The 26,069-nt window shown below is 48.7% G+C and overlaps 1 protein-coding gene across 9 annotated transcripts in view; it reads left to right on the forward strand.

Annotated features, from left to right (window-relative positions):
• Positions 1-23,223, forward strand: part of nalcn (sodium leak channel, non-selective) — a 36,145-nt gene extending 12,922 nt beyond the window's left edge. For all 9 annotated transcript variants that reach the window (XM_029137475.2, XM_029137479.2, XM_029137476.3 and 6 more), the window contains 34 exons: positions 2,387-2,518; positions 2,625-2,792; positions 4,069-4,260; positions 5,257-5,394; positions 5,880-5,954; positions 13,547-13,683; positions 14,122-14,263; positions 14,440-14,513; positions 15,163-15,264; positions 15,350-15,419; positions 15,495-15,586; positions 15,670-15,792; positions 15,969-16,025; positions 16,435-16,555; positions 16,669-16,800; positions 16,873-17,040; positions 17,133-17,237; positions 17,421-17,527; positions 17,613-17,733; positions 17,815-17,913; positions 18,008-18,101; positions 18,758-18,864; positions 18,948-19,022; positions 19,108-19,227; positions 19,319-19,387; positions 19,474-19,622; positions 19,764-19,857; positions 19,948-20,080; positions 20,421-20,536; positions 20,870-21,027; positions 21,105-21,255; positions 21,343-21,492; positions 21,960-22,077; positions 22,281-23,223. In XM_029137475.2, the coding sequence (XP_028993308.1) occupies positions 2,387-2,518; positions 2,625-2,792; positions 4,069-4,260; positions 5,257-5,394; positions 5,880-5,954; positions 13,547-13,683; positions 14,122-14,263; positions 14,440-14,513; positions 15,163-15,264; positions 15,350-15,419; positions 15,495-15,586; positions 15,670-15,792; positions 15,969-16,025; positions 16,435-16,555; positions 16,669-16,800; positions 16,873-17,040; positions 17,133-17,237; positions 17,421-17,527; positions 17,613-17,733; positions 17,815-17,913; positions 18,008-18,101; positions 18,758-18,864; positions 18,948-19,022; positions 19,108-19,227; positions 19,319-19,387; positions 19,474-19,622; positions 19,764-19,857; positions 19,948-20,080; positions 20,421-20,536; positions 20,870-21,027; positions 21,105-21,255; positions 21,343-21,492; positions 21,960-22,077; positions 22,281-22,423 (4,032 nt within the window). In that variant the 3' untranslated portion in view covers positions 22,424-23,223. The remainder of the gene's footprint in view (positions 1-2,386; positions 2,519-2,624; positions 2,793-4,068; positions 4,261-5,256; positions 5,395-5,879; positions 5,955-13,546; positions 13,684-14,121; positions 14,264-14,439; positions 14,514-15,162; positions 15,265-15,349; positions 15,420-15,494; positions 15,587-15,669; positions 15,793-15,968; positions 16,026-16,434; positions 16,556-16,668; positions 16,801-16,872; positions 17,041-17,132; positions 17,238-17,420; positions 17,528-17,612; positions 17,734-17,814; positions 17,914-18,007; positions 18,102-18,757; positions 18,865-18,947; positions 19,023-19,107; positions 19,228-19,318; positions 19,388-19,473; positions 19,623-19,763; positions 19,858-19,947; positions 20,081-20,420; positions 20,537-20,869; positions 21,028-21,104; positions 21,256-21,342; positions 21,493-21,959; positions 22,078-22,280) is intronic.
• Positions 23,224-26,069: the final 2,846 nt, after the last annotated feature.

Raw genomic sequence — 26,069 nt, forward strand, 5'->3', positions numbered from 1 at the left:
ACGCGGGAGGAACAAAAATCATTTGTGGTTAAAAGAACCGCAATAGTTTATTCAGCGGAGGCCGCGATCAGCCACGAAATAAAATGAAGCGCAGCTTATGAGGAAGAGCGGGTCAGGAAATGGATGCAGAGGTGGCGAAGCACAGCAGATATTATTAAGAGTAGGAGGGTGCAGACAGGCCGACCATCATGTTTTATTAAGGGCCGCTTTTCAGCCAGAGACATGAGTCAGCGTGCTTTAGTCGGGCCTGTGATGAGCCGAGGGGCCTTCACTGCGCTGTATCGCCGTCCCGAAAGGCTTCACACACCCACTCCTCCAGCCGCAGCTGCTCGTTTGACAATAGCGCTCCGAATTAGCGCGTTCTGTGTTTGAGTCAGGTTTTATACTGTACCACACAGCAGCCATCATCCTCGGTCGAGGCCGCGCTCGTGCCCGCGCACGCTGAGCACCTGGTGCTGATGAGACGCAGCCACAGGCAGCACAAATAAACAGCATCCTTCAGACACGCGGGGAGGGATCTGCGCGGAGCATCCGACAGCAGGGGGGCGCCACCGCGTCCCTCCACTGATGCTGCTGAATTGATTGTGACATCTTGAGGCCGTGTCGCGGCGCCGTCAGCCGCTGTGGGCAAACAATAAATATATAAAGATAAAGCTTTTTATCTGTAGGACGACGCGAGGAGAGCGGAATCTGGTGAAGCTCACAGCGTCTTCAGCCGTTTCTGAAATAATGGGGGGGATTAAAAGGTTCAGACTGTATCAGTGCATGACAGAGGTTACGAACGCACGCTGCTCCACGGCTTTTTCTTTGCAGCACGATTCCCAAAGCTGACAGAGAATATGGGCAAAGTCAGGACCTTGAGAGAATCAAGCGCTTCATGCGCACGAGCGTGCACTTTCTGTTCCGCGTCAGAGTGCCTCCATCTTTTTTCGGCTCGACCCCCCCCCCACACACACACACACACGCGACTCTGTTGAGCCCAAAGCCCCCGTGGGGGAGAGCGTCTGGTTGCTGGAAATGTCAAACTGCTTTGTCACGTCCAATCTCAGTCAGGGGGTCTAACCAGTGTGTGTGTGTGTGTGTGTGTGTGTATGTGTGTTCTGCAGAGGAAACAAACACCCAACCCCAAGGCTAAACGCTCTGCTGGTCTAAACTTTCAGACTCCCATGTAGTCGCATGCTTGCTTATTTCTGTATTTTTCCAATAAAGAGGCAACCAGATACTGTGAAAATAATGAAAGAAAAGAAAACAAGAGCGTTAAGGTTATAAAGACTAACAGACTCTCAAGACATCAAGGACTTTGTGATTTTAATTTTTTTAAATTTGAACTTAACATCTAACATTCATGACATGATCAGATGCATCCCTGCATGTGCTGGATGTATGATATTCTTGTTATTCCCAATGCATTCTGGGTAACTGTAGCTGACCTTGACACCCTCAGATTGTTAGCTTCAAGCTAACTGATTGTCAGCGTCTTTAATCACGTCGTCCTCAATAATTTTGCACAGATTTATTTTTTTATTCACACTTTCACCTAAAAATTGTGAAAACTTTTGTTTAAAGCTGCAACGAACCAGTGTATTTTACACCGGAGCCCATTCAAAGAGTTGTGTCTGCCCTTTTCCATTGTCATTGTCTTTGGTACCAAACCTAATAGTGAATGCGGCCTGTTGGGCCTCGTACACGTCGTGTGCTCAGCCTCTCTGTGTAGGAGTGTAGATGGCACCGGCCCCACGCTCCTGCAGCGAGTTCCACCCTTCCAGCAATGCTGCAAAAAAAGCCTCTTCCTCTGTCTAAAGTATTTCTGGCGTTTTCCTCTTTCTTCAGTCCATTCCGTTGCCGGTCTAGCATGCATGTCTTTTTTTAGGGTGAACGCTTTTACCCACTCACAAGCTGTTCTCCTGCCACATACGTGCGGTTCAAGCCTGTGATCACATCTGTCGCATTGTCCGGAACGTAACGCGCAGCCAGAAGGTCCTAATGAGAAGTCAGGCCGGTCTGTAGTTTATAGCATCATCGCCCCATCGCATCTTATTTCTGCACAGTGGTTGAATCCATTTTTTAATCAATCTTAATTCCCTCCAACTCAACTCAGAACCTTCATATTGTACATATAAAACATTGTGCTGCTTGAAGAGGTCGCATGTTTCTGAATGTGCTCATGATCCAGTGAATGGCTGCTTTCTAGCATCCAGTAGTTGCTACAGTGAGCTGTACCTGTAGGTTGATTGCCGGTGCCTGTCTTAGTCATAACCAGCAGTAATAATAATACATTACCTCAGTGCTGTGTTATTTTGGGACTTTTGGTTATGAATGCCTTCTGTCTTTGCCCGTTCGGTGTAATTTGCTTTGATTTTCACTGCGCTTTCCTCTGTTTCCACAGCAACTGATGCGGTCCTCTGTTTTCCACATGTTCATCCTAAGCATGGTCGCCGTGGACGTCATCGTCGCTGCCAGCAACTATTATAAAGGCGAGAACTACCGCCGGCACTATGATGAGTTTTACCTGGCAGAGGTGAGGTATCGGGTCTGTTTCTTTACAAATGCCCACCCAAATGCAGCGTTAGGGTGGTGCCTCGTAAGGAGTGTGATCAGGCTTTGCTCCTGTTATTTGCCCTCAGGTTGCTTTCACTGTCCTGTTCGATCTGGAAGCTCTCCTGAAGATCTGGTGCCTCGGCTTCACCGGCTACATCAGCTCCTCTCTGCACAAGTTTGAGTCTCTGCTGGTGGTTGGCACCACGCTGCACATCTACCCCGACCTCTACCACTCGCAGTTCACCTACTTTCAGGTATGTAAACGCTGTCACAGTGGTGGTTAAACAGTATTATATTTTTTGGAATTTTCTTGTATTTTGCTCTTCTTTCTCATGGTTTTTCTCAGCTGGTGAGGCAGGAATATAAATCAGTTGCATATGCTATGGTTCTAATGGCAACGGTGCCTTGGAGCATCATTCGTGAGCAGAGACCTGAAAGTTGACCTTGTGACATTGCTGTAGGTAGCATCATAAGCCCATGAAAAGCTTCGTGGGAAAGGGCATCTTTAATGAGCCTCGGCTGTAAAAGCTGAGCGAGTCCCAGCAGCTGTCGTCCACATGTGTGTCCGCTTGAGGCTTTCAGCCAAGACACGCAGACGTACAGTACAAACACATCAGCTGCAGTCCACCAAAACAACCGTTTTCTTCTTCATATGTTTAGAATTTGTTTACTGAAAGGAACATCTCCAGCACTTTTCACTTGACATAGATCAGTGTCTGCCTGAACGTGGGTCCAGCGCCGCCGCCCAGAACAGCGCTGCTCTCCTTATTAACTAACCCCAGTCACTCAAACAATGAATGCTCTCCCGTGCGACTGAAGCGTGGGGAGCACATGCATTAACCACATTAAACACAGCGCATCCACTTCTTTAATAACGGCGCTGGCACACGATTGCGTGCACATGCATCAGCCTACATTTACTGTAGTAGGGTCCCAATAATTGCTGCTTCTTCCCGTATTTGTACGAACCAAGGGCTGCTCTGCGGTGGCCTTGTGCTCTCTCATCGCTTCCTCGCTCTCAGCTCACGTCTGTTAGAAAGCGGGCAGCGGTCATGGGCCTGTCGGGAGGAGACGCCGCCCCATCTGTCTTCATGCTGGGAGCGCTATTAGAGGATTTGTTTACTGTGGGTTCCCAGTATCAGGTTCAGACCTCGCTGGGTACCGTATCTGGGGAAGAGTAAATAGTCATTAATTTGGCTCAGCTTGATTGTAAAGAACAATCTTTTGCCAGAGGCATCATAGAGCACGGCTGGATCAATAGCCACTCTCTGTAGCCCCATCCAAGCTTGACCAAGATGCATTACCTTTTTGAGGTTGTTGTCACCACAAGCAATTTATGGACTAAGCACATTTGCACCGGGCCGTTATTAATGGTGTTGCTTTTGAAATTAAAAGGTAATCAGTGAACTTGTTCGCGGGTAATAATTTTAAACTTCATTCCCTTGAAACAACTCTTGCTTTCTTGGTTGCAGATTGTAAAGCTCCTGTCACAGAGATGCATTCACACCGCGTCTGGTTTTGTATGTGTAGGTGCTACGCGTGGTACGTCTCATTAAGATCTCGCCCGCCCTGGAGGACTTTGTGTACAAGATATTCGGGCCAGGTAAAAAACTGGGCAGCCTGGTGGTGTTCACGGCCAGCCTTCTCATCGTCATGTCGGCCATCAGCCTGCAGATGTTCTGCTTCGTGGAGGAGCTGGACCGCTTCACCACCTTCCCCAGGGTAAGAGGCGTCACGCACATCTGACCTGTCGGTAGGAAGGAACGCTGAGCAGTTTAAAGCAAAGAAGCGTTCTCACAGTGGATGCGGCTTGAAACTCACCTGGTGTGAAGAGAAACCCCCGAATCTAAATTTTGAAATTCAAAACGAATCGGAGCGAGCGCCTCCAGATGGACTCCACCGACAGGATGGGGGGAGACTTCCAGATGTTAATGATGGGTCAACAGATGCGCTACCTCCTTTGATTTCTAAGTGCTCATATTTTCCCACTCATTAGCTTCTATCTTTTATCTTTCTGCTCTCCCCTTTTTCTCCCCGCCAACATTTTACTGATCTCACCCAGCGGGACATGAAGGGGTGCTCACAAACAGATGCTCGCTCTCATTTTCTGTCTCTGTTTCTGTATTGCTTGTGCCTCTCACTCACACATGCACGCACGCACACACGCGCGCGCACACACACGCACGCACGCACGCACGCACGCACGCACGCACACACACACACACACACACACACACACACACACACACACACATGCCCCCATCATAGTTAACGATGTTTGGCTGTCTCCTCCATGGACAGGGTTTATCTTTATTTGCAGTGACTGTGACATGTTAGTGGGTGGGAGGCTGAGAGGAGGGGAGCTGCTATCCGCTGTCTGGAGGTGAGAGGCTAAGAAGGCAGCGCAGTTGTGCCATTTGACTCCGGGGGCCGCTGCGTCGCAGCTGGCTTTTCCCTGCACCTTCCTCTGACCTCTATCAAGTAGACGAGAGGGCAGCAGAGCAAATAAAAAAAACAGGTTCCCCCGTTCAGACCCTGGTACATGTATATGTTTAAAAAGCTCACAGTCGTCGGGGGGGGATTCATGCACGAGCTGTGTGATATTTGCTGTCCTGTGAAAAAAACCCTTTTTAAAATGTCAAACCTGCCTGGATCTTTGTGTAGTTTCCTCTCTGACTCTGTCACCGTCTGCCCTCGGCCTCTCTCTGGTCCCTGTAGGCGTTCATGTCCATGTTCCAGATCTTAACCCAGGAGGGCTGGGTAGACGTCATGGACCAGACTCTGGTGGCTGTAGGTCAGGTGTGGGCTCCAGTCGTGGCCATTTACTTCATCCTCTACCATCTGTTTGCTACCCTGGTAAGGAGCATACTCTGCTGCCTTCAAGGTTGAAGGCACTGTTGAGTTAGTTGTCTATTTTAGTCAGTGTTTGTCCATTTGGACCCTATTCAACCATGTGTTCTATTATTTTAGAAAGTAAAAACAGATTGGAGAGAAAAGTGTCAAAAGGAGGCAAACAGTGTTTTCTTAATGCATTCAGTTAATGCCCCGGCCTCTTCACTTTTCTCTCAAGTGCTACATCTAATCATAGTTAATCAGACTTGAAGGTGTGAGAAGTGCTGGCATTTCAGCGTTTGGCCTTGTGATACAAGGAGCCATCAGACAGCACACAGTGTCTGCATGAGTCACAGCCCAGCTCAGACAGAGAGGACGTTTTCCAGGACAAATGCAATTACTGAGCAGACTTTATACTTAGAAAATGGAATGTACGATTAAGCTAATAAATGCATTATATGTTGAGTTGGAGAATGTGTTGTTGTTCACCTTCTGTTGTTGCATTATAGATTCTGCTCAGTCTTTTTGTGGCTGTTATTCTGGACAATCTGGAGCTGGATGAAGACTTGAAGAAGCTCAAACAGGTTAGAAGCTCATGTATAAAAGACGCTAAACAGGTTCAGATTTCTATGAACAGTGTGCATGTTTTCATATTCAGCCTTGATACAGAAAGAACTAATGTTTAGATGATAACGTGACTCATCAACCTCCCGAGTCTGAGATTCTTCACCGGAGTGATTTTTTCTAAAAAAGTGGCTTTGTTGCACAGTTAAAAGGTTTCATCACCTACATTCTGTGTTTCTCTCACATCAAAACATCCAAGGCCTTTGGCAGACTACAAAGAGGGGCTCAGTCACTGTGGCGCGTTGATCGGCCTGTTTGTAATCCGTCCCCGACACGCACAGAGTCTGAATAAGCCACCGAAGACGTCAGAGGAAGATTTTAGTCCACCAAAGTCTCTCTTGTTAGTCTGTTGTGTTATTTGTTCCTTTTTGTCCAACATGATGTTGAAATACAAAAACACAAAATCCATCAGTCTTAAAATATAAACACGTGGATTTCCAAATTCTTTCCATTTGAGGGGAAAGTATTACTTCACTATGTTGGAGTGAACGCTAGTGTCTTGCTCTGTTTTCCAGCGTTTTCCAGACGGTGATACGATGCCAGAGGTTTTATAATACTGTAGGTGTAAACAAGTTTTGAAAAACAAGCCATTTTTCCTGTAGTTCTATATAAGGTGTTGATTCTAATCAGCTCTGGTGCTGATGTCACAGGTGATGCAGCTTAGTGACACACCAAAGCCTGACAGAACATAGTGTTTGTGCATTCATAGCTCTGTTGGGTGAAAAGCTGTAGCAGCAGCTGCAGACACACTTCAGGGACGTCGCGTGGACGAGCTCAGGGTGTGTGTCCGGTCCGGTGCACAGACAGCCTGCAAAGCCGCCTATTTTACAGGTGCTTCAATCAGATGCAGACGGTGGCTATAAATAGACAGCAGATAGTGATCAGCCTCCAGCTTCTGCAAACATGGCTGCAGCCCGGGAGCCCAGTGTTCAGCCTTTCTGTAGGAAATTTGCACGAGTGCTGTCATAGATGAAAAACTAATTACTTTGTGTGATAAATCCTTTGCTCGCTCTCTGTTGAATGACTTCACTGAGTCTCACACTCTTTGTCAAGTGTTGTCTCCAAAAAAAGAAAGACCTGCTGATGGACATAAACTAATAATATGTATTAATATGTGATATGTTTCTACGGTGTGTTGTCAGTGATGGCGTCTGCATAGAAACGATCAATTTAGCTTTAGAATTTGATACATGAAAGTCGCGTGCGTCTCCTATTCTCTGGGACAGTTTTTAATTCAGTCTTCTTCACGGCTGGTCGAGCACACAGACAGTTCCTGTGTTGAAATTAATTGGAAATATTAGAACAACAAATTGAAGTGGAATAAACTATTCAAAGAGTGAGTTCATGCTAATTGTATAATACTGTTCAGATCCGTCGCTGATAGAACCTGCCGCTTGCGCCTGCATCCACTCACCCCTGACAGACGCTAGGCAACAGACGTGCGCGGCTGCAGGTGTGCTGCTGGTGACTCCGTGTGTGCGTGTCACCTGTAGCTTCAGGCCACAAAGTGTACAAACGAGGCACAAAAGCCCACAGCGTTCTGCTTCTGCAACCTTGTCTGGTTCTAACATGCATGTTTCTCTGTGTAGTAGTAGTAATAATAATAATAAATCTAATAATAATAATAGAGCTCTTCATTTGGACCCATCCCCTAGCGGAGCAGTGCATGTACAGTAGAATAACAAAGTTGACTGATTCATTTTAGGAATCAAGTTTATTTTTAATAGGTCGGCAGCAAATAGAGCCCATGTGAGTGTGATGCTGCAGTGTCAGTACATTACTATGAAAATGTAAATCATTATGGGTGAAGACGAACGTCCTGAGAGACACGGCTGCTTATACAGTAGGCACTGGACTAAACCACAGCAGCGTCAAAGTTCATAACAACTAATAAAAATCACCTTCAGTTCTGTGGGCCTCGTGTTGAACAGCTTCTATCCTGGGATTCGACTCAACAGAGTTAATGTCACTGCGTCTCCGACTCCCACCCATTCACTCTAATCTGCGCTCAGCGCGGCGTTAATGAAGCCGGTCGCTATAGACGGCGTTACCAGGCAACGCGTGGGCGCTCGTCACCGCGTCTTCAGCCGCACAGGTTCCTGCTTCACCTGTCGAGCAGCCGCGTCTGCTGCCGAGGCCAGATGCGTGTTTGAGCATCATCGCATCATCCTTGGCTCCTGTGCTGATGTGTGGCGGCCTAAGTGGAACAGCTCGGCGTCTTTGCGTTTTAGTTACTGTGTGAGAACAGTATTTAAAGCGTCTGAACACACTCGTCTTTATTAATTAGGGGAGTGAGAGTGAGCGGAGCTGGAGCTGATGAACGGCTTCGCGACCTCTCACCGAAGTTGAATTTTGTTGCTTCAGTGTCGACGTTGATTATGATAATGCTCTTATTGCGTGAAATTAGGTTTGGTGGATTTTTTAATGAAAGGAATCCTGCGACACAAGGAAAGGTAGCGGAGGAAAAGAGGAGCGAAGTGTGCGAGTAGACTGTCGCACACACCCACACACACACCGAGCCTCCTCCCAGGTGCGTTTCTGTTAATAGCCGGAGGGAAAGTGGGAGAACTCTGAGCGACTACGTTCATGATGTGCAGGAGAAAAACCTGCTGTTTAATCAAGTGTCTGTGTTTAACCACTGATGTTGGCATTGATCACCATCAATGTTCAACAGATGAAAGCCCCCTCTCTGACACACTCATGGTTCGGTTTCCTGGTGCCAGACAGGTTCAAGAAGCTGGAGGCTTGTTGTGGAAACGTCAAAATTATTATTAATTATTATTTAGTGAACACTCTTTTTTTCTTACGCTACATGTAACATGCAACATGTTTTGTCTATTGGATGCTGTATTCATGTGCAGCGTCACATGGGCTTTGTGGAGGCAGAGACTATTGACCGGCTTCTCATCACTGTGCAACAAAATCATTCATGTCCACAGAGCAATGTCTGCAGGACCAGAGGTGCAGGAAAAGATGCAACCCGATAGGAGGTGTTTACCCCCACGGGCAGCGATAATGACCATAATAATGCCTGAGTGTGTGTGTGTGTGTGTGTGTGTGTGTGTGTGTGTCTGCACTTGAATTCTCAGTGGTGATAAATCGGCGTGTGGATTTTTACGTACACTCAAACTTGTTTTGCATTTGTCTGTTTGTGTGAGAGAGAAGATTCGGGGGAGGGATCCAGCAGGTCCTCAGGCCTGATAGATGAGTCATGAGGAACACATCTGGGCAACTGGAGCGAGTGCAGAACCAGGAAGAGAGAGCAGGAAAAGCTAAAAGCTCCATTTCCTTCATCTACATTCTGTTGACATGATGCACGTCGAGCGTCATTAGAACCTTTGCACGTGGAGCTCTGAGACTTTCCGCTCTGTTCCCTGACGGCCTCTCTCTTTCAAAGTGTGCCAGATTTGTATCAGCAGACGCCCAGAGGAGCCATGCTGCTATCTGTGCTCCACAGGCAGAGTCGGGGCTTTAATAGTGGCACAAGCGCAGCCTTTGTCTTCTCCCATCATTTATGAGATAAGGACGCGGAGCAGCTACATTGGAGCAGTTAGAAGTGTGGAAAAATCCTGCTTGTACAAAGCACACACTTTATGTCCTTACAGTTGTTTAATAGCAGCTAACTTGTAGATTTATTCCCTGTCTTGCCTTGCTTGGCCCTGAAGGCTGCGCTCATTAGACAGGTTATATTAAGCAAACAGGGAAAACTACTTTGCTTAATATTATTATAAACGTAATTTTTTTCTCTCCTCATATTATGAAGGTGAACGTCTGACACGTTATGATGGATGATGATGTTTGACTACTCCCTCAGATCCACTCACATTAGGAGTTTAACAGACACAGTTATGAGGGGGGACCGTCCACCAGATGCATGTGAGCCCTGCAGGGCGTTAAACAGGCCACAGGCTCCAGGTGTGATGTGGTGCACAGGTAATCAGATTACTGCTCTCAGTGTGTCAGGCTTGTCATCATTGGCTTTGGGAGACACATGGCAGTGACAGCGTGTGGTCACCAGGTAAATTGTGTCTCTCTGTTTTTTTTTTTCTTCCACTCTTGTCACTCGAACACTGCGCGTTGGCACCGAGTGCACGAGATCAAACGGGGGGGGGGGGGGGGGGGGGGAGAAGCGGGCGAGGGAGGGGGAGACGGAGGTAAACACGCGTGAGATGAGGCGCGTGAGGAGAGGGAGGATGGATGTTTGCTGTGAGTGCAAATAAGGAGAAGTCACCGCTCCACAGCTGTGGCTGGAACATGCACGGTCGCCGTGGCAACGGTGACACTGGGTTCTCACTCCTGATGCGTGTGCACATGCGCACGGTGTCGCCTCAGCCACATCTAGTCCGATCAGATGCTTTATTGAGTGACTTTATTGTGGGCTCCCACCACAGATTGTATTATTTATGAATTAAACTAAATGCTCGTTCCTAATTTGCATGATTTAATAGACCTAGGACTTATTTGGGAATTTAATGAAAGGCAAGGAAGACACAGGCAGCAGAGAAGAGCCGTTGGGCCCTTGGAGAATCCTCATACAGCCTGTTGGAGGACGCTACTGAGCCTCTGCCATGTTGTGCATATGTTATGTAACATGACGTCACTCATGGAGCCACTTGACCTGGACTCCACGACACGCAGCAGCTGAACGCAGTACAGTGTAGGTATTATGATATTTACAGTACTCCCAGTTGTTTTGGGCGGCGGCGTCTCGGGTTGATGTGTCTTTACAGCGGCTCCACCACCGCAGCTCATTACCCGGCTAATGACGGAGGGGGCGACCCTGCTCCCTCGCCCTCCTGGGTCCAACTGGACGGGCCCGGTGCCGGGGGAGCCCCAGCGTGTGGTCAGTACAGTACGGCACGGCAGGAGTCCTGCTTTTCTCTGTGCCGGATTTGTTGTCCCCATGCGATCTCACACATGCCCTGCTGCTGCTGCTGCTGCTGAACGGCCCTGATGCCTGAGCGGTAGAATGGGGATGATTGCACTCGCGCGTGGGTGGCTCTTCGTTAGTTCTCCATTGTTCTCCTTGCTGATCGTTCCTGAGACACTTTCGCAGGAATGATCGGAGTTTAGAGCGACTGCATGGTGACAAAGTGAGTCAGCTGGTGATTCTTACCGCGTCAGACTCCATGTAGTCGTCCCGCTGCTGGAGAATCAGCTGTCACAGAGCTGTGAGTTACTTCTCAACCTCTTCAAGCCTCATACATTTTTGAGTACTTGACACGTGGAGTACTTTGATTTGTGAACCCTCCAGTTGGATCCCGTGTTCTGTTGATTAGTTGGCAGCTTAAAAGCAAAGTTCAACTTTCAGTACCATGCGAACTGCATAGCTAATAATGAATTAGGTCTAATGCTAATGGTACGCATTAGTTTTTATTCCTCTGGGCTCAGACTGGGAATCTGTGGAGGTCCTACAGTAGATGGAAGGCTCCCCAGCTCAGCCGAGCCTGAAATTGGCTTTAATGGAGAGGGAAACAGCTGAGAGTTACCTGAATGGGTCTCAAGGCAAAACACATTAGTCTCGGCTCCGCTGTTACACCCATACATTAAATCTCATCTGTGGCAATTCAAGCAGCGGCTTTGATTTATCAAACACTGACGGTGACACAAAAGGAAGCGGAAACATTTTCTCTCAACGTACAAGTAGAAAGACGCAAACACACACGTGCATTTGAAGCAGGAGTCAAGGCTTCATTATTTAAAGTAGCTTATTGGGAAAAGCTTAACTTCTTTATCTGTGGCATCTTAATGGTGCATGTAATCTCTAGGTGAACCTGTTTGACTTCAGCTGACAGACACTTCTTACACTGGATGCTGATCCCAAACAATATATTTCAACTGTGTGTTACTGTGGACACAGTCCTTTGTTTTAGTATGAAGAAATAAATGAATAAATGGGCCCCACTCATGCTACAGTACTCTGTTTATGAGGACATATTTTAATAGCTTCGGTTCTGATTGTCGACTTCTGTTCTTCTCTCCGCAGCTCTTTTTATTTCTCCCCCGGGAAAATATAGAAGCAGGAATAATGTGTGATCAGTGATGGAAAGAGGCAACGAGCAGAATAGGAAGCTGGAGCTAATATTCTGAGAGTGAGGCAGTGTAAAGTGGAGTAAGGGGGGGGGGGTAGCTGGAGTGGGACAGCGCTGCAGATAAGGGGGGAGAGTCTTGGCTAAACTGAACATCCTGCTGACTTGGCCCAATTGATTAGGACCTTTGAGAATAGGAATAGGCTTTGTGTATTAACTCTGCACTGCGTGCGCGTGTGTGTGTGTGTGTGTGTGTGTGTGTGTGTGTGTGTGTGTGTGTGTGTGTGTGTGTGTGTGTGTGTGTGTGTGTGTGTGTGAGCATGCTTGTACTGCAGGTCCATACACAACAGTATAGATATTATTATAGATGTCTGCAGCACTTCCTGTGAGTTTTACCCACAGCACTAGAAACATGCTCGCAGCTTTGGACACAGCTTTTTATTCCCTATTTCTACAGCACACCGTGTATTAAAAGGATGTGTTAATTGCTTTATGCTCCACATCCCATGGTAATGAGAGATCTCGTAGGTTTCCTGTCATTCATTCCTCGTGGAGCGCCTTTCCCTCTCGTCCGTTTACTTATTTTAGCCTCGCCCCCCTGCATGGTTCTATCTGTCCTGGGAGACAGAATATAGACAGAACGCCCAGGCAAGCAAATGCTGCTGCATTATTCTGCCTTCACAGCACGCCACTCACCCACTCAGGGTAAAAAAGACGCTCCCACACTTTGCTCTGCGAGGAGAGGAGGGCCGATAGGCGCGTTTCCACTCCCTCCGTTGTCAGGTCTCGCCTTCCTGCGGCTGTTGTCCCCCGGGAGCGGGAGCCCGCTCCGGTTTTCCCGTGGCTCCCAGTCGAACGCGTGGGGACAGAGTGGAGGGATGCTGTCAGTGGTGCAGACCGTCTGCATGGAGTGAGTGACAGAGGGACATTCAGTCAGCGTTCAGTCTGCTCTGAATGATAAGCTGCCATTCACGTCCAGGCCTAATCTGCAAAGCATCTCCAGACACAGAGCACCTGCAGGGCCCGTTTCAATGGGCCCTCCTCACGTGTAATTAAATGGAATAACTGCTTTCATCCCCTTTGTCATCTTTTCTTTTCGCCTGCACACATGCACGTCACTGCACCGCTCCTTTCCTCCATCAAATACTCCAAAGTAATCTTTCTTTTTTCTTTTGTTGCCTCCTCCATTCTTTTCTGAAAGTAAGTGGGATCTCATCCTAAATGTGCTGTCTGTCCAGTGTGTGGTGTGCGTGTGTGTTGTAGAGTGTGTTGCTGCCATCATCAGGCAGAAACGTAAAGCTGCACTGGTCCAGTGACGGCAGAACCGCCATTCTCCTCTGGCAGCACCAGGATTAGTTCCATGCTTTTCCCCCATGAATATCAAGGAGTGACTTCAAACCCCAATTCTTTTCACAACCCAAACCCAAGTTGCTCGTGTCCTTTCCTTTTCTATCTAAATATAATCTTGCTCCTCCACGTTTTCGTGTATTGTGAGTGAACCGGCGTCTGCTTCCCTCCGCTAGCTCAAGCAAAGCGAAGCCAACGCTGACACCAAAGAGAAGCTCCCTCTGCGCCTCAGGATCTTTGAAAAGTTCCCCAACAGACCTCAGATGGTGAAGATCTCCAAGCTCCCCTCAGATTTCACCGTCCCCAGGATCAGGTACACTCATCCTGTCAGCTGCAAAAAAAACCTTACTTGGGTGAATGAATCATTTGCATGAACTGATGGCTCACACAGAACCAGTAAATGGCATTATTGTGTATTATCTCTTTATAAGTTTGACCACTTATGAAATCACAGACTGTCACCATGCATCAGTGTAAGTGAATGTATAACGGCTTAAAATCTGACATTGCTAACAGCTAATAATACGTCACATTCATATTCTGAGGTAAAGATGCACTGAATATGAACCTGAATGAGATCTCAGCCAACACCTTCTTCGTCCCCGCTGCGTTTTGCCTCCACAGTTGTCGCCATGAGCTGAGCTGCTCCATTCCTGCAGAGCTGGTTTAAACGTTCACGGCGGCTCCCATTAGTCAGCCTGGATTTCATCAGTAGTAAGCCGGGCTGTAAAGCTTTTCATTTGTCCTCCAGGGAGAGTTTCATGAAGCAGTTCATTGATCGGCAGCAGCAGGACACCAGCTGTTTATTCCGGCGTCTCCCCTCGGCCTCCTCCTCCTCCTGCGACCACTCCAAGCGCTCGGCCATTGAAGACAACAAGTACATTGACCAAAAGGTACTTTTAGGCACTCCCTTCCCCCCCCCTCTCTGAGACATGGAGGGAGGTGGCGATAGGTCCGTCTCGGTGGCTTGGCACCCAGTAGATCACCCACGGCACCAGGAGGTACCGTGGCAGTAGAACTCCCTCCAACCAACAGTGTCCTAAAGGCTTTTTCTCCTCTCTGCTCTCAGCTTCGCAGATCAATATTTAGCATCCGCGCTCGTAACCTCCTGGAAAAAGAAACTACTATCAACAAAATCCTGCGGTAAGACACATCCTCCACATGAACAAACATGCTCATCCTGTGTGCAGCCAACACGTCAAAGCCTTTGTGCGGGTGAAACCAATAACGCGTTTGCATATCAGACGCAGCTCCGGTTCTGTTGCTGCTCACACAGACCCACTTCAGACGCATTCGCTCTTGTGATGAAGTCAATGGATAATTTGCCGTTCAGCATGGCAGAGCTGGCCCTCCGTGTGGATTAGCTCGCCGACACCGTGTCCAATCCACCCCCCCCCCCTTTTTTTTATTCTGTCAGTCTGAGAGAGAGACAGCAAATCAGTAGTCATGACACGTTCTGTCTGGACCGACGTCGTTCTCGCAAACACACAGATTAGGCTCCGAGTACCACCAACACGGCCCGCGCCTCCTGCCAACAAACAAGCCCTCGCTCCGAGTCTCTGTGGATGATTGAAGTACGTTCACTGATGCCCACGGTGCCGTTAGCTGTGTCGTTGGCCGGAACCTACAGGAAACACTCACACTGACTGAGGGAACGCTTGGAGCCTGGATCACAGCCTGGTCCACAGGCCGATGACTGCTTGTTGAGCACGAATCTGCTTGTGACCTTACACACTGTTATCATCAGGCTGAGCACGAGGTGTGTGTGTGTGTGTCTCTCTCTCTCTTCCAGGGCTTGTACCAGGCAGCGCATTCTGAGTGGCTCGTTCGAGGGCCAGCCGGCCAAGGAGCGCTCCATCCTCAGCGTCCAGCATCACATACGGCAGGAGCGCAGGTCTGTGAACACACCAACAGGCGCAGCCTCCCGCCCCGTCGCTGCGCGAGGCCTTTTCTCTCACACCGTGTGGTTCCATCCGCAGATCCCTGAGACATGGCTCCACTAGTCAGAGGATCAGCCGAGGGAAGTCACTGGAGACCCTCACTCAGGACGTGAGCACCGACTGACTCGCGTTGTGTCCTGTGTGAAGTGTGAGGGAGGTAACTTCACTGTCCCGTTCGTTGCAGCACTCCAGCACTGTGCGCTACCGGAACGCCCAGAGAGAGGACAGCGAGATCAAGATGATCCAGGAGAAGAAAGAGCAGGCAGAGATGAAGAGGTGTTCGTTCACAGCATAATAGCACGGTGCAAAGCATGTTCTGTGACTGAATGTTCCTGCTCTGCTGTCGTGTGACTGAACAGGAAGGTCCAGGAGGAGGAACTGAGAGAAAACCATCCGTATTTTGACAAGCCTCTCTTCATCGTGGGTCGGGAACACCGCTTCAGGAACTTCTGCAGGATGATTGTGCGAGCGCGCTTCAATGTGTACGATCAGTACCTTCAACTCGTTTGCGCTCTTCATTGAGTGTTTTTGCCTAAAATGATACAGTATCCTGCTCATGTGTTAGTTCCTGCAACAAGCGTAGTATTGGGTAAGAATTGTGAATATTCAGCCAGTCAAAATGCTGTCAGTTCATTTCTTTGTATGGTTTCATATCTAGGTCCAAAACTGACCCCATAACAGGAGCAGTGAAGAACACCAAATACCACCAGCTGTAGTAAGTGGAATGAATTATCGATTCCTTCTCTCCTCTGATCTGTTCATTTTCAGGGGTGGGAGGCTTATTAATCATGCGCCTCATTACCTGACCGTTGTGCATGGGAAGGAATGAGAATGGGGACTTGAAGAGCTATGAAGTAGATTCCACCAGCGACGTGATGCCATTGAAATGAGAGGCAGCGCTTTGTGTCAGAGAGCGCTGGTGCTGAGGGATTTTAACGGCGTCCTGCTGTAGAACAGATCGTGCTGCTCACGTACACGCAGATTTAGTCACTCACTTCTCCTCCATCTCTCCCTCTCTGTCCCTGTCTCATCCCAGAGTCTTTTAGTTTGCAGAACGAGCAGCTCCGGTGACCTAGTTAAGGCAAAGATGCATTCAGTGGGTGTATTTTTGTGTGTTCCTGCAGCGATCTGCTCGGCCTGGTCACCTACCTGGACTGGGTGATGATCGTCGTGACCATCTGCTCCTGCATCTCCATGATGTTTGAATCACCCTTCACCAGGGTCATGCACGTCCCCACTCTGCAGGTATGAACGCCCGAGGGCTGTGGGGCTGCACACGGGCAACGACGGGCAGACGCGGCTAAAAGCCTGGTGTGTGTGTGTGTGTGTGTGTGTGTGTGTGTGTGTGTGTGTTTCAGATCGCAGAGTACGTGTTTGTCATCTTCATGAGCATCGAGCTGAACCTGAAGATCATGGCCGACGGGCTGTTCTTCACCCCCACAGCTGTCATCAGAGACTTTGGAGGAGTCATGGACATCTTCATTTATCTTGTAAGCTAAATGCTAAGTGCTATCAGGAATATGCTCACCCTGCTACTGTTCACACGTCCCTCTGCTCCGTAGGTGAGCCTGATCTTTCTGTGCTGGCTGCCTCCTGACGTCCCTCCTGAGTCCGGGGCTCAGCTGCTGATGATGCTGCGCTGCCTGCGTCCGCTCCGCATCTTCAAACTGGTGCCCCAGATGCGCAAGGTGGTGAGGGAGGTCCTCAAAGGATTCAAAGAAATCTTCCTGGTACGAAGCTTACGCTCTCCTGTGGTGAAGTGTGATCTCGCTGTGTTCGCGTTGAACTGTCCGCCTGAGACGCTGCATTGACTCTGCTGCAGGTTTCCATCCTCCTCCTCACTCTCATGCTGGTGTTTGCGAGCTTCGGCGTTCAACTGTTTGCCGGGAAGCTCGCGAAGTGCAACGACCCCCGGATGCTTAAACGGGTACAGCGACAAACAGAAGCTCCTCGATACCACGGCGTTCCTGCAGAGCAGTCAAATTATGAATCTGGCTTAATTAATTAACGGCCCATTATCCTGCTGCAGTGAATCCGAATCAACAGTAAAAGTCTTTACTGTTTTACTGCATCGGTACTTGGTGTTCTCAACCCGTGTGCTTCATTACAGGAGGATTGTCACGGTATTTTCCGAATAAATGTCAGCGTTTCCAAAAACCTCAATCTGAAGCTGATGGCTGGAGAAAAGAAACCGGGTTTCTGGGTGCCAAGAGTCTGGTACGACTGCTTGTTATTTCATTAGCGCCTGGTTTCAGAGCGTAACCTGCACGGTGAGTGATGTGTGCCTTCTGCCCGTCTCCAGGGCCAACCCTCGTAATTTCAACTTTGACAACGTAGGAAATGCCATGTTGGCCCTCTTCGAGGTGCTGTCGCTCAAAGGCTGGGTGGAGGTCCGAGACGTCATCATCCACCGCGTCGGCCCCGTACGTAACACCTTTAATCAGGCCGTCTCCACTCCACTGCTGAGTCTGTGCAGCTGAACCCATGAAGCTCTGTGCCTGCAGATCCACGGCATCTACATCCACGTCTTCGTGTTTCTGGGCTGCATGATCGGACTCACTCTGTTTGTTGGAGTCGTCATTGCAAACTTCAACGAGAACAAGGTGAAGGCACCGACCGATCGGTGATCAGTGAAGGAAGAGCCTCACCGGCGTGACACCACTTTCTGGATTTATGCGTGTTGTCTCTCACCGTCAGGGCACTGCTCTGCTGACTGTGGACCAAAGGCGATGGGAGGACCTGAAGAGTCGGCTAAAAATAGCCCAACCTCTGCACCTGCCCCCCCGCCCAGGTAAGAGCATGCAGAGTCCACCGTGTGCAGTACAGACCCACAGATCAACACCTGGACGTTTAATCCATTTTTAATAGTCCATGTTTTTCACTGAGGATTGATTTCTTGAGGAGTTCATTGTGACACCCAGATCATGACTAGCAGCAGTAATGGAAAAACTGAATATGAAGACAGATGACGGGAACGGCTCCGGCTCTGAATCACGCCTGTCGCAGCCTCCTGCAAGAAATTTGTTTACTGAATTAATCACATTTTCGCACCCCTGCTGAAGTAAACTTGCAGATTTATCCGCAGCAAATTCACATTTACACAGCACACGAGAACATTCACCTCGGAGGAAATCGATGGAGATGAAGGCAGCAGAGCCAACAATGTCAACCTGACCTTCGTATGAAGATCAGAACGGCTGATTTCATTCATGTCAAACATTTAGTGCTAAAATCAAAAACATGTTAGTACGGATGCATCTGCTTGAATCGGCAGCGTGTGAGTGCCACCTCCAGGACATGAGCAGTAGTACCACTGATTCACACATCAGGCCTGTACTCATTTCAGCCACAGGAGTTTTTTCTTTGCTTCAGCAGAGTCTCTCAGCCTGGAGTCTGATCCCGATCCCCTCTGTTTCACTAAACCCCCGTTTTTGATCTGTCTGGCAGAGAACGGGGGCTTCAGGGCCAAGATGTATGACATTACTCAACACCCCTTCTTCAAACGGGGCATCGCTGTGCTGGTCTTGGCACAATCTGTGCTGCTGTCAGTCAAGGTAAAGCCCCATACGTTAATCCCTGACGCGCTGTTCAAATAAAGCCGCACTGACACGCTGGTGCTGTATGTGTGGAACTGCAGTGGGAAGTCAAAGGAGATGTAGCGTATCCCCTCGCCACCATGTCCGTGGTCTTCACCTTCATATTTGTGCTGGAGGTGAGAATGCGACACATCCAAAGCGTCAAAGGTTCGTCTGTATGTGCGTGTCTGTCTGAGGGTTTGTGTTGGTGCCGTTGCCTAGGTGACCATGAAGCTGATAGCTATGTCGCCGGCGGGATACTGGCAGAGCCGACGCAACCGCTACGATCTGTTAGTCACATCGCTGGGTGTCATCTGGATCGTCCTGCACTTATCCTTAGAGGTTGAACCACATTCTTCCATTATTGTAATTATTGTAGATATTTTAATAGCACTTCTAACAATTAAAACAAATGAGCCCTTTCTCCTTGTAGAATGCGTATACCTACATGATGGGCACATGTGTGATCGTCTTCAGATTCTTCACAATATGTGGGAAGCATGTGAGTCCGTTGGTTGGTTGCAGAATAGTGTTGTACCCAAAATAATAGTAACTGTAGTGATAACGTAAGACGATGTGTGTTCACAGGTGACGCTGAAGATGCTGCTGCTGACGGTGGTCGTCAGCATGTACAAAAGCTTCTTCATCATCGTGGGCATGTTCCTCCTCCTCCTCTGCTACGCCTTCGCCGGCGTCGTCCTCTTCGGGACCGTCAAGTACGGCGAGAACATCAACCGGTGAGCTGCGCTTTTTCCCGTCATCATCACGATCCGGCGCCATGAGCAGCACCGGCCTCGTCCAGCGGATGCAACCAGACGCATCTTTACAGTGTTGCCGCTTCCTGTCTGACACCCCCCTCCACCCCCTCCCCCTCGCAGACATGCCAACTTTTCTACCGCAGGGAGGGCCATCACTGTCCTCTTCCGCATCGTCACTGGGGAGGATTGGAATAAAATAATGCATGACTGCATGGTAAGACTCTGTTTGAATTTTTGGTTATTAAACCTAATATTTCCTTAATGTAGCTCCATACAGTGTTGGAACTAAGTGTTGTGTGTTTAGGTGCAGGCACCATTTTGCACCCCAGATAGACATCGCTACTGGGAGACCGACTGTGGCAACTACGCTGGAGCTCTTATCTACTTCTGCTCGTTTTATGTCATTATTGCCTACATCATGCTCAACCTACTTGTAGGTCAGTGCGTGTTTGTCTTGTGTTACTAATGTTAGAGATCATTTAAGTTTTTCTGTGTTGTTTTGTTGACCTAGTTTAACATGATGGCTCATTTATTTAATTGGATTAAGGTGGTAAAACCTAAAGTATGTGTATTCATGGATATATTTTTTTATTTTCTTTTATGTTAGAATGATTCATTAATTATCCAAAAGCCTGAGTTATTAACTCAAGACATTAATATACAGTTACATGAATTCATTATGATAGAAATACAAATGGCTGACACCATATCTACATTATTATTATTATTATAGAGCGTTTGCCTTAGTGATTATCTTCTCCATTCCTGTCATTGCAGCCATTATTGTGGAGAACTTTTCCCTCTTCTATTCAACCGAGGAGGACCAGCTGCTGAGCTATAATGACCTGCGGCACTTCCAAATCATCTGGAACATGGTGGATGACAAACGGGAGGTGAGAAATGAGCAGTGGGAGAAAGGGTGAGGACACGGCAGATGGGAGAGGATGACTGTAATACAGCTAAGCACAAAGTAGAGCAGAGAGCAGGCTGAAAGCTGCTCGGGAGCTAATTTAAAGGGTTGAAGGGAAACCGCAAGGAGTAATAGCTGTGATTAGAACAGTGATGATGGATTAAAACCAGGCATTGCAACATAATATACACTACTAATATTGTGTATACGCTGGAATAATTAGCACATCACAAGTGACTCAACATTCCTCTCCTTAAACTTCACGTGGCTGCGTCTTGGAGGACGTGCACTCACTGCCTGCGACCCCTTTCCTCAGGGGGTGATCCCGACATCCAGGGTGAAGTTCCTGCTCCGCCTGCTCAGAGGCAGGCTGGAGGTGGACCTGGACAAAGACAAGCTGCTCTTCAAGCACATGTGCTACGAGATGGAGCGCCTCCACAGCGGCGGCGACGTCACCTTCCACGACGTGCTCAGGTGGGCGGCGCTCCCAGGCCGCCGGCGGCTGGGATCCCAGCCCTTCTAATGTGCTCCTGCTCCGTCTCCATGTGCAGCATGCTGTCGTACCGCTCGGTGGACATCAGGAAGTCTCTCCAGCTGGAGGAGCTGTTGGCCCGGGAGCAGCTGGAGTACACCATCGAAGAAGAGGTCGCCAAGCAGACCATACGCATGTGGCTGAAGAAGTGTCTGAAACGCATCCGCGCGGTGCGTGTCTTATTCGAGCCTGAAACGCCCTTTGCTGCTGATGCGGCGGCGCGCGCTGATCACGTGTGTGCGTGTGCGTGTCCACAGAAGCAGCAGCAGTCGTGTAGCATCATCCACAGCCTGAGGGAGAGCCAGCAGCAGGAACTGAGCCGCTTCCTCAACCCTCCCAGCATCGAGACCACCGTGCCGAGCGAAGACCACAACGCCAACAACCCCGACAACCCCTCGCAGCCTGAGGTATAGCCTGGCGTACACACAGGCAGACACGCACGCGCACACACACAGGCAGACACGCGCACACACAGGCAGACACGCACACACACACACACAGGCAGACACGCACACAAGCATGCACATACACACACATGCGCGCACACACACAGACAGACACGCACGCACACACACACACACAGACAGACACGCACACACACACAAGCATGCACATACACACACATACGCACGCTTCACGTATAGCAGGTGTAACACACGCGCACAACCAAAACACACACACACACGGCTTCACGTATAGCAGGTGTAACACACACACACACACACACACACACACACACACACAGCTTCACGTATAGCAGGTGTAACACACACACACACACACACACACACACACACACACACACACACACACACACACACACACAGCTTCACGTATAGCAGGTGTAACACAAAGGACGTCCCCTCTTGTCCAGATGAGCGGACTCCAGCAGCTGCTGAGCCCCACGCTGTCAGACAGAGGAGGCTACAGGCAGGACTCCTCAGACGCCGGGCGGCCGCAGAGGAAGCTGGGCCAGTGGCGGCTTCCTGCAGGTGCGTGAGGCTTTCAATTCTGTCGGTGGCGGCTTGTAGCTACGTTCATATAGGTGGAACAAAGCTGTCCTTCAAGCAGCGTTTGGTGCCATTATGTGATTGTTGGTCCAGGAAATAACAGCGTTTGTCTGACGACACCCAAAAGCCCGGGTGGTGTAGAAATGGACAAAGGTGCTGAGGCGCTTCTGCGCGTGTCGCTTTAGGTCGCACCAGCGTCAAGTCCATCGTGTGCAAGATGAACCCAGTCAACGACGAAGCCTCCTCCGGGTCGGAGGTGAAGAAGTGGTGGATCCGTCAGCTGACGGTGGAGAGCGACGAGAGCGGCGACGACCTCATCGACATCTAGAGAGCAGCGGCGGCAGCATCGTGCAGAGCTGGAGGCCCTGCTGCTCGAATCAGGTGGTTTCATCTCAACAGCTTTTTCTATCCTGTTTGGTTTTTGTCCTAATCCCGGTTCAGAACTGTTCAGAAAGGCTAATACCTTTTGTGCACAATCTATCTGTATGGTATTTATCGCAGTAGCCATTTTGACATGCAGTCATGATTTCACACCTCTGGGACGAGCGGGTTTCCTATGAGGCTTCCTATGCAGGCACGGGCGGGGACAGGATTTACACGTACGAAGCAAACCAAGAGGCTGCTGTGTGTGTGTGTGTGTGTGTGTGTGTGTGTGTGTGTGTGTGTGTGTGTGTGTGTGTGTGTGTGTGTGTGTGTGTGTGTGTGTGTGTGTGTGTGTGTGTGTGTGTGTGTGTGTGTGTGTGTGCTAGTGTGTGTGCGTGCGCGTGTGTTTTCTACTGTTCTGCTGTTTCTCGTCAATGTTCAAAAACACTACCTGTGTTGATGCAGCTATAATACTTTGTCATGTCGGTTCATGTTGATGCTTTGTCCGTGTTTCTCTGCGTTGAGTCCACGTTTCTGATCATGTCTAGTCTTCAGTATTAATCGTGAATCATTTATCTCTTATAGCCACTTTATACTTCAGCTTCAGCCACTTCTTGTTCTGGTTGGCAGAAAAACTACTTTTAAATTCATGACAGTGAATGTACTTGAAAGTCATATTTATCTTAATATTATTTACAATAAATCTTTATCAGGTATTGAGATATTCTAATAAAGGCCTACACTGCGTAGGCGCCTATGAGCAAACACAGACTCTGATTCTTTCTTCACATTCCATCAAAAACAGCAAACTTCCACTTAATCCCCTTTTTCTACAGCAGTGGAGTATGTGTGAAATGTAATTGCCCTACGAGTCAAAGAAGAGCATAATGTTAGACTAAGGAAGGGGTGATTGGGAGGAAAGCTTCTTCTGCGTTCCCTGGGTAACACTGCCCTCTCCTGGACTCTCCTGGATCCACGCTGCGCTGCCTGGAGAAGCGCTTCCCCGCTTGTTGATGCCATTCTTCACTATTACGGCTCTGTTCTGGTGGTTCCTGGGAAATGCATGCGAACCATCCACACAAAACACACACTCCAACAGTGGTGTGTCTATTAGCCTCTCATTTGATGTGTTCTGTGTTGTTCTGAGTTAAAGTCGAGCCCGTTGACCAATTCAAGCTGCAGTGATGCATTCACCCTTAACTAGGACTGGTTTAATCCATGCAAAGCCCAGCTTTAGTTGCGTGGGGCTAATGGTGAGTGCACAGTGTGTAATCAGTGGGAGGACGACTTGCTCTCTCATTCCTGTTCTCCCAGTGTCTGGTGCTGAAGCGAAGCCGTGCGACATCAGCCCTCGTGCCAATCAACTGTCTTTAATTGATCTTTTCCTGCTCTTTCTTCTCCTCCACCATTGCCTCCTAAGCGCCACTTAGCTCAGAACTAGCTCATCAAAGGGCTCCTTCTCTTTTTTCTCATCCTCACTGCGTGCTACAACACTTTTTTTTGTCTTTTAATTGCCTCTGCATCACACTCCCACTTACAGACCTTGTTGTTTTTACCCTCTCTTTTGTAATTTGCCCATCTCTCCCTCGTGCATGTCCACTGCTTATTTAGGGCCTAATTGACGCACTTTGGTAATTGAGGAAGAAGTTCTTAAGAGCAGAGGGACGGGATAAGTGTCTGCGAGTCGAGATTACCTGTAATTAAAGTACATGATGGCTTCGATGGATTGGTCCCCTCCTGTTGAGATGTCGCTCTTGGAACATGAAATTGAAAATGCCTTCTCTGCCTGCACTACTGTTAAAGCTGCACGCACACATGCACGTTGTATAAATGCTGCAACTCAGCAACAGAAATTCCTACAGTAGATTACGAAACATGTGCTGCACATTGTATGTGCTATTGAAATAGAGCACTTATTAATAAGCGGTGCCTGTTGCTGAGAGGCAGAGATGTCTCCAGAGATGAGGGGGACAGCGTCCTTGTCAGCATCCCGTACTTTCGTCAGGCCGAAGAACTGAGAGCGAAGGGCTGAGCCCGTTCTTTTGCTGATGTGTGAGACTGATTAGAGCAAATATGAGGTGAAGCGGGGTAAAAGCCTCCTCTCAGCAGCTCCTCGGTGCTTTTGTCCCCATAAAGGCATCACCGAGAGTGTCTGTCTGCAACCTTGAGCAATTAAAGGAACACGGACAGGGGTTAAACAGGGTCAGCCTCATAAGGGGCCATTGTTCCCCGAGGCCGAAGTGACGTCTCAAAGATGCACGAGACAGCAGCACAGTGGAGTCCTTGAATGCGTAATGAAGGTAATTATTGCATTGTAATCTCATAATTTCTCTGTGCGCCGCGCTTTATTCTTGAGCCCCGTTGTAAATCCGTCCCTCCTCTCACGCAGTCGCAGCCTCATAAATAAGGTGGCGGCAGCGCAAATTAGCTGCCTGTATCTCGTGTCAACATCCAGCCCAGGTCCAGGCCCGATCCTGTCCCTGTGTTTTGAAACAGATGGCGACCGCTACGATAAAAAAGTAGCAAATTATTTTATCAGCAGGCAGCAAAAGCAATTAACAACTGGCATAACGTGTTGATTAAAACCCATTCCAGTCTGGATGAAGGCAGAAAAGCCTCTCCTTCGGCCGGCATCTCCGCCTTGACCCGACCAATGCTGTGCTGCTGAGGAGTTGCGCTTACTGTTAGTTCCTTTAAAGGTGAAGTTTAAAGCGGTCATTTGGATGTTTGCATCTCTTTTTTGCAGAATTCTTGTATTTTTCCATGAAGCGTTCACTCAAAAGCCTGTTTCATGTTTGAAACCTCCTCCTTTGGAAGCGCGGTGACTGTCGGAAGTCATTTTCAGGCCTTTACCTCATGTTCCTCATCAACAGCAGTCAATTGCCGCCCCACTGAACGCTGAGCACCGAGCGGGAGCCTGTACTTTGTCTTTGAGCCAGAAAATCTCATTTTCACTAAACACCTAATCAGTCCCATTCATCTGGCCATGCTTCCCTAGTTCCCCCAGTTCTACACCTGGCTTTGGCGTCTTTAATTACTGGGAGACGGTCTTTGTCTGATCTGGAGCCAAGATTGGAATATGAGTGGCAAATTCAGGAGGAAATCATACAGGCTCAAACCAATTCAATTACCCAGCAATCAAAGTAGAAAGGCCTGTAATTGCAGTGAAAGGGTAACAATGAGAGGCTCCGCTTCAGTCCGAGCATTGACGGTGTTATTAGCAGGGAATAATGCGTGGCTGCCTGCAGGGGGTGCTATGCTCAAACTATTACACTCCACTGCAATCTTCCAGATCACAGGGAAAGCCTTTTCTAATGTGACTATAGCCCTCTGTGGGACATTACCTTATAATTTCATGTTTTTAATGCTGCTATTATGTCAAATTGTGCATGAATATGGTGTTTGTGAGCAAGGGAGTAGAAAATGGATGTGACATTATCAACAGGCAAAGGCGTTCAGACTGAAAAATGCGATTTGAACGCACTAACGACGCCAGCAGAAGCAGCACTGGGAGGAAAATCACAGGATGTGCTAAAACAGAGACCTGTCTGGTATTGATCCATGTGTTCGTCCCTTTGTGAGACTCCAACTCAGGACCCACTGTCTGATGG

The sequence above is a fragment of the Betta splendens genome, chromosome 21 (assembly GCF_900634795.4).
Source record: "Betta splendens chromosome 21, fBetSpl5.4, whole genome shotgun sequence".
Lineage (NCBI taxonomy): Eukaryota > Metazoa > Chordata > Actinopteri > Anabantiformes > Osphronemidae > Betta > Betta splendens.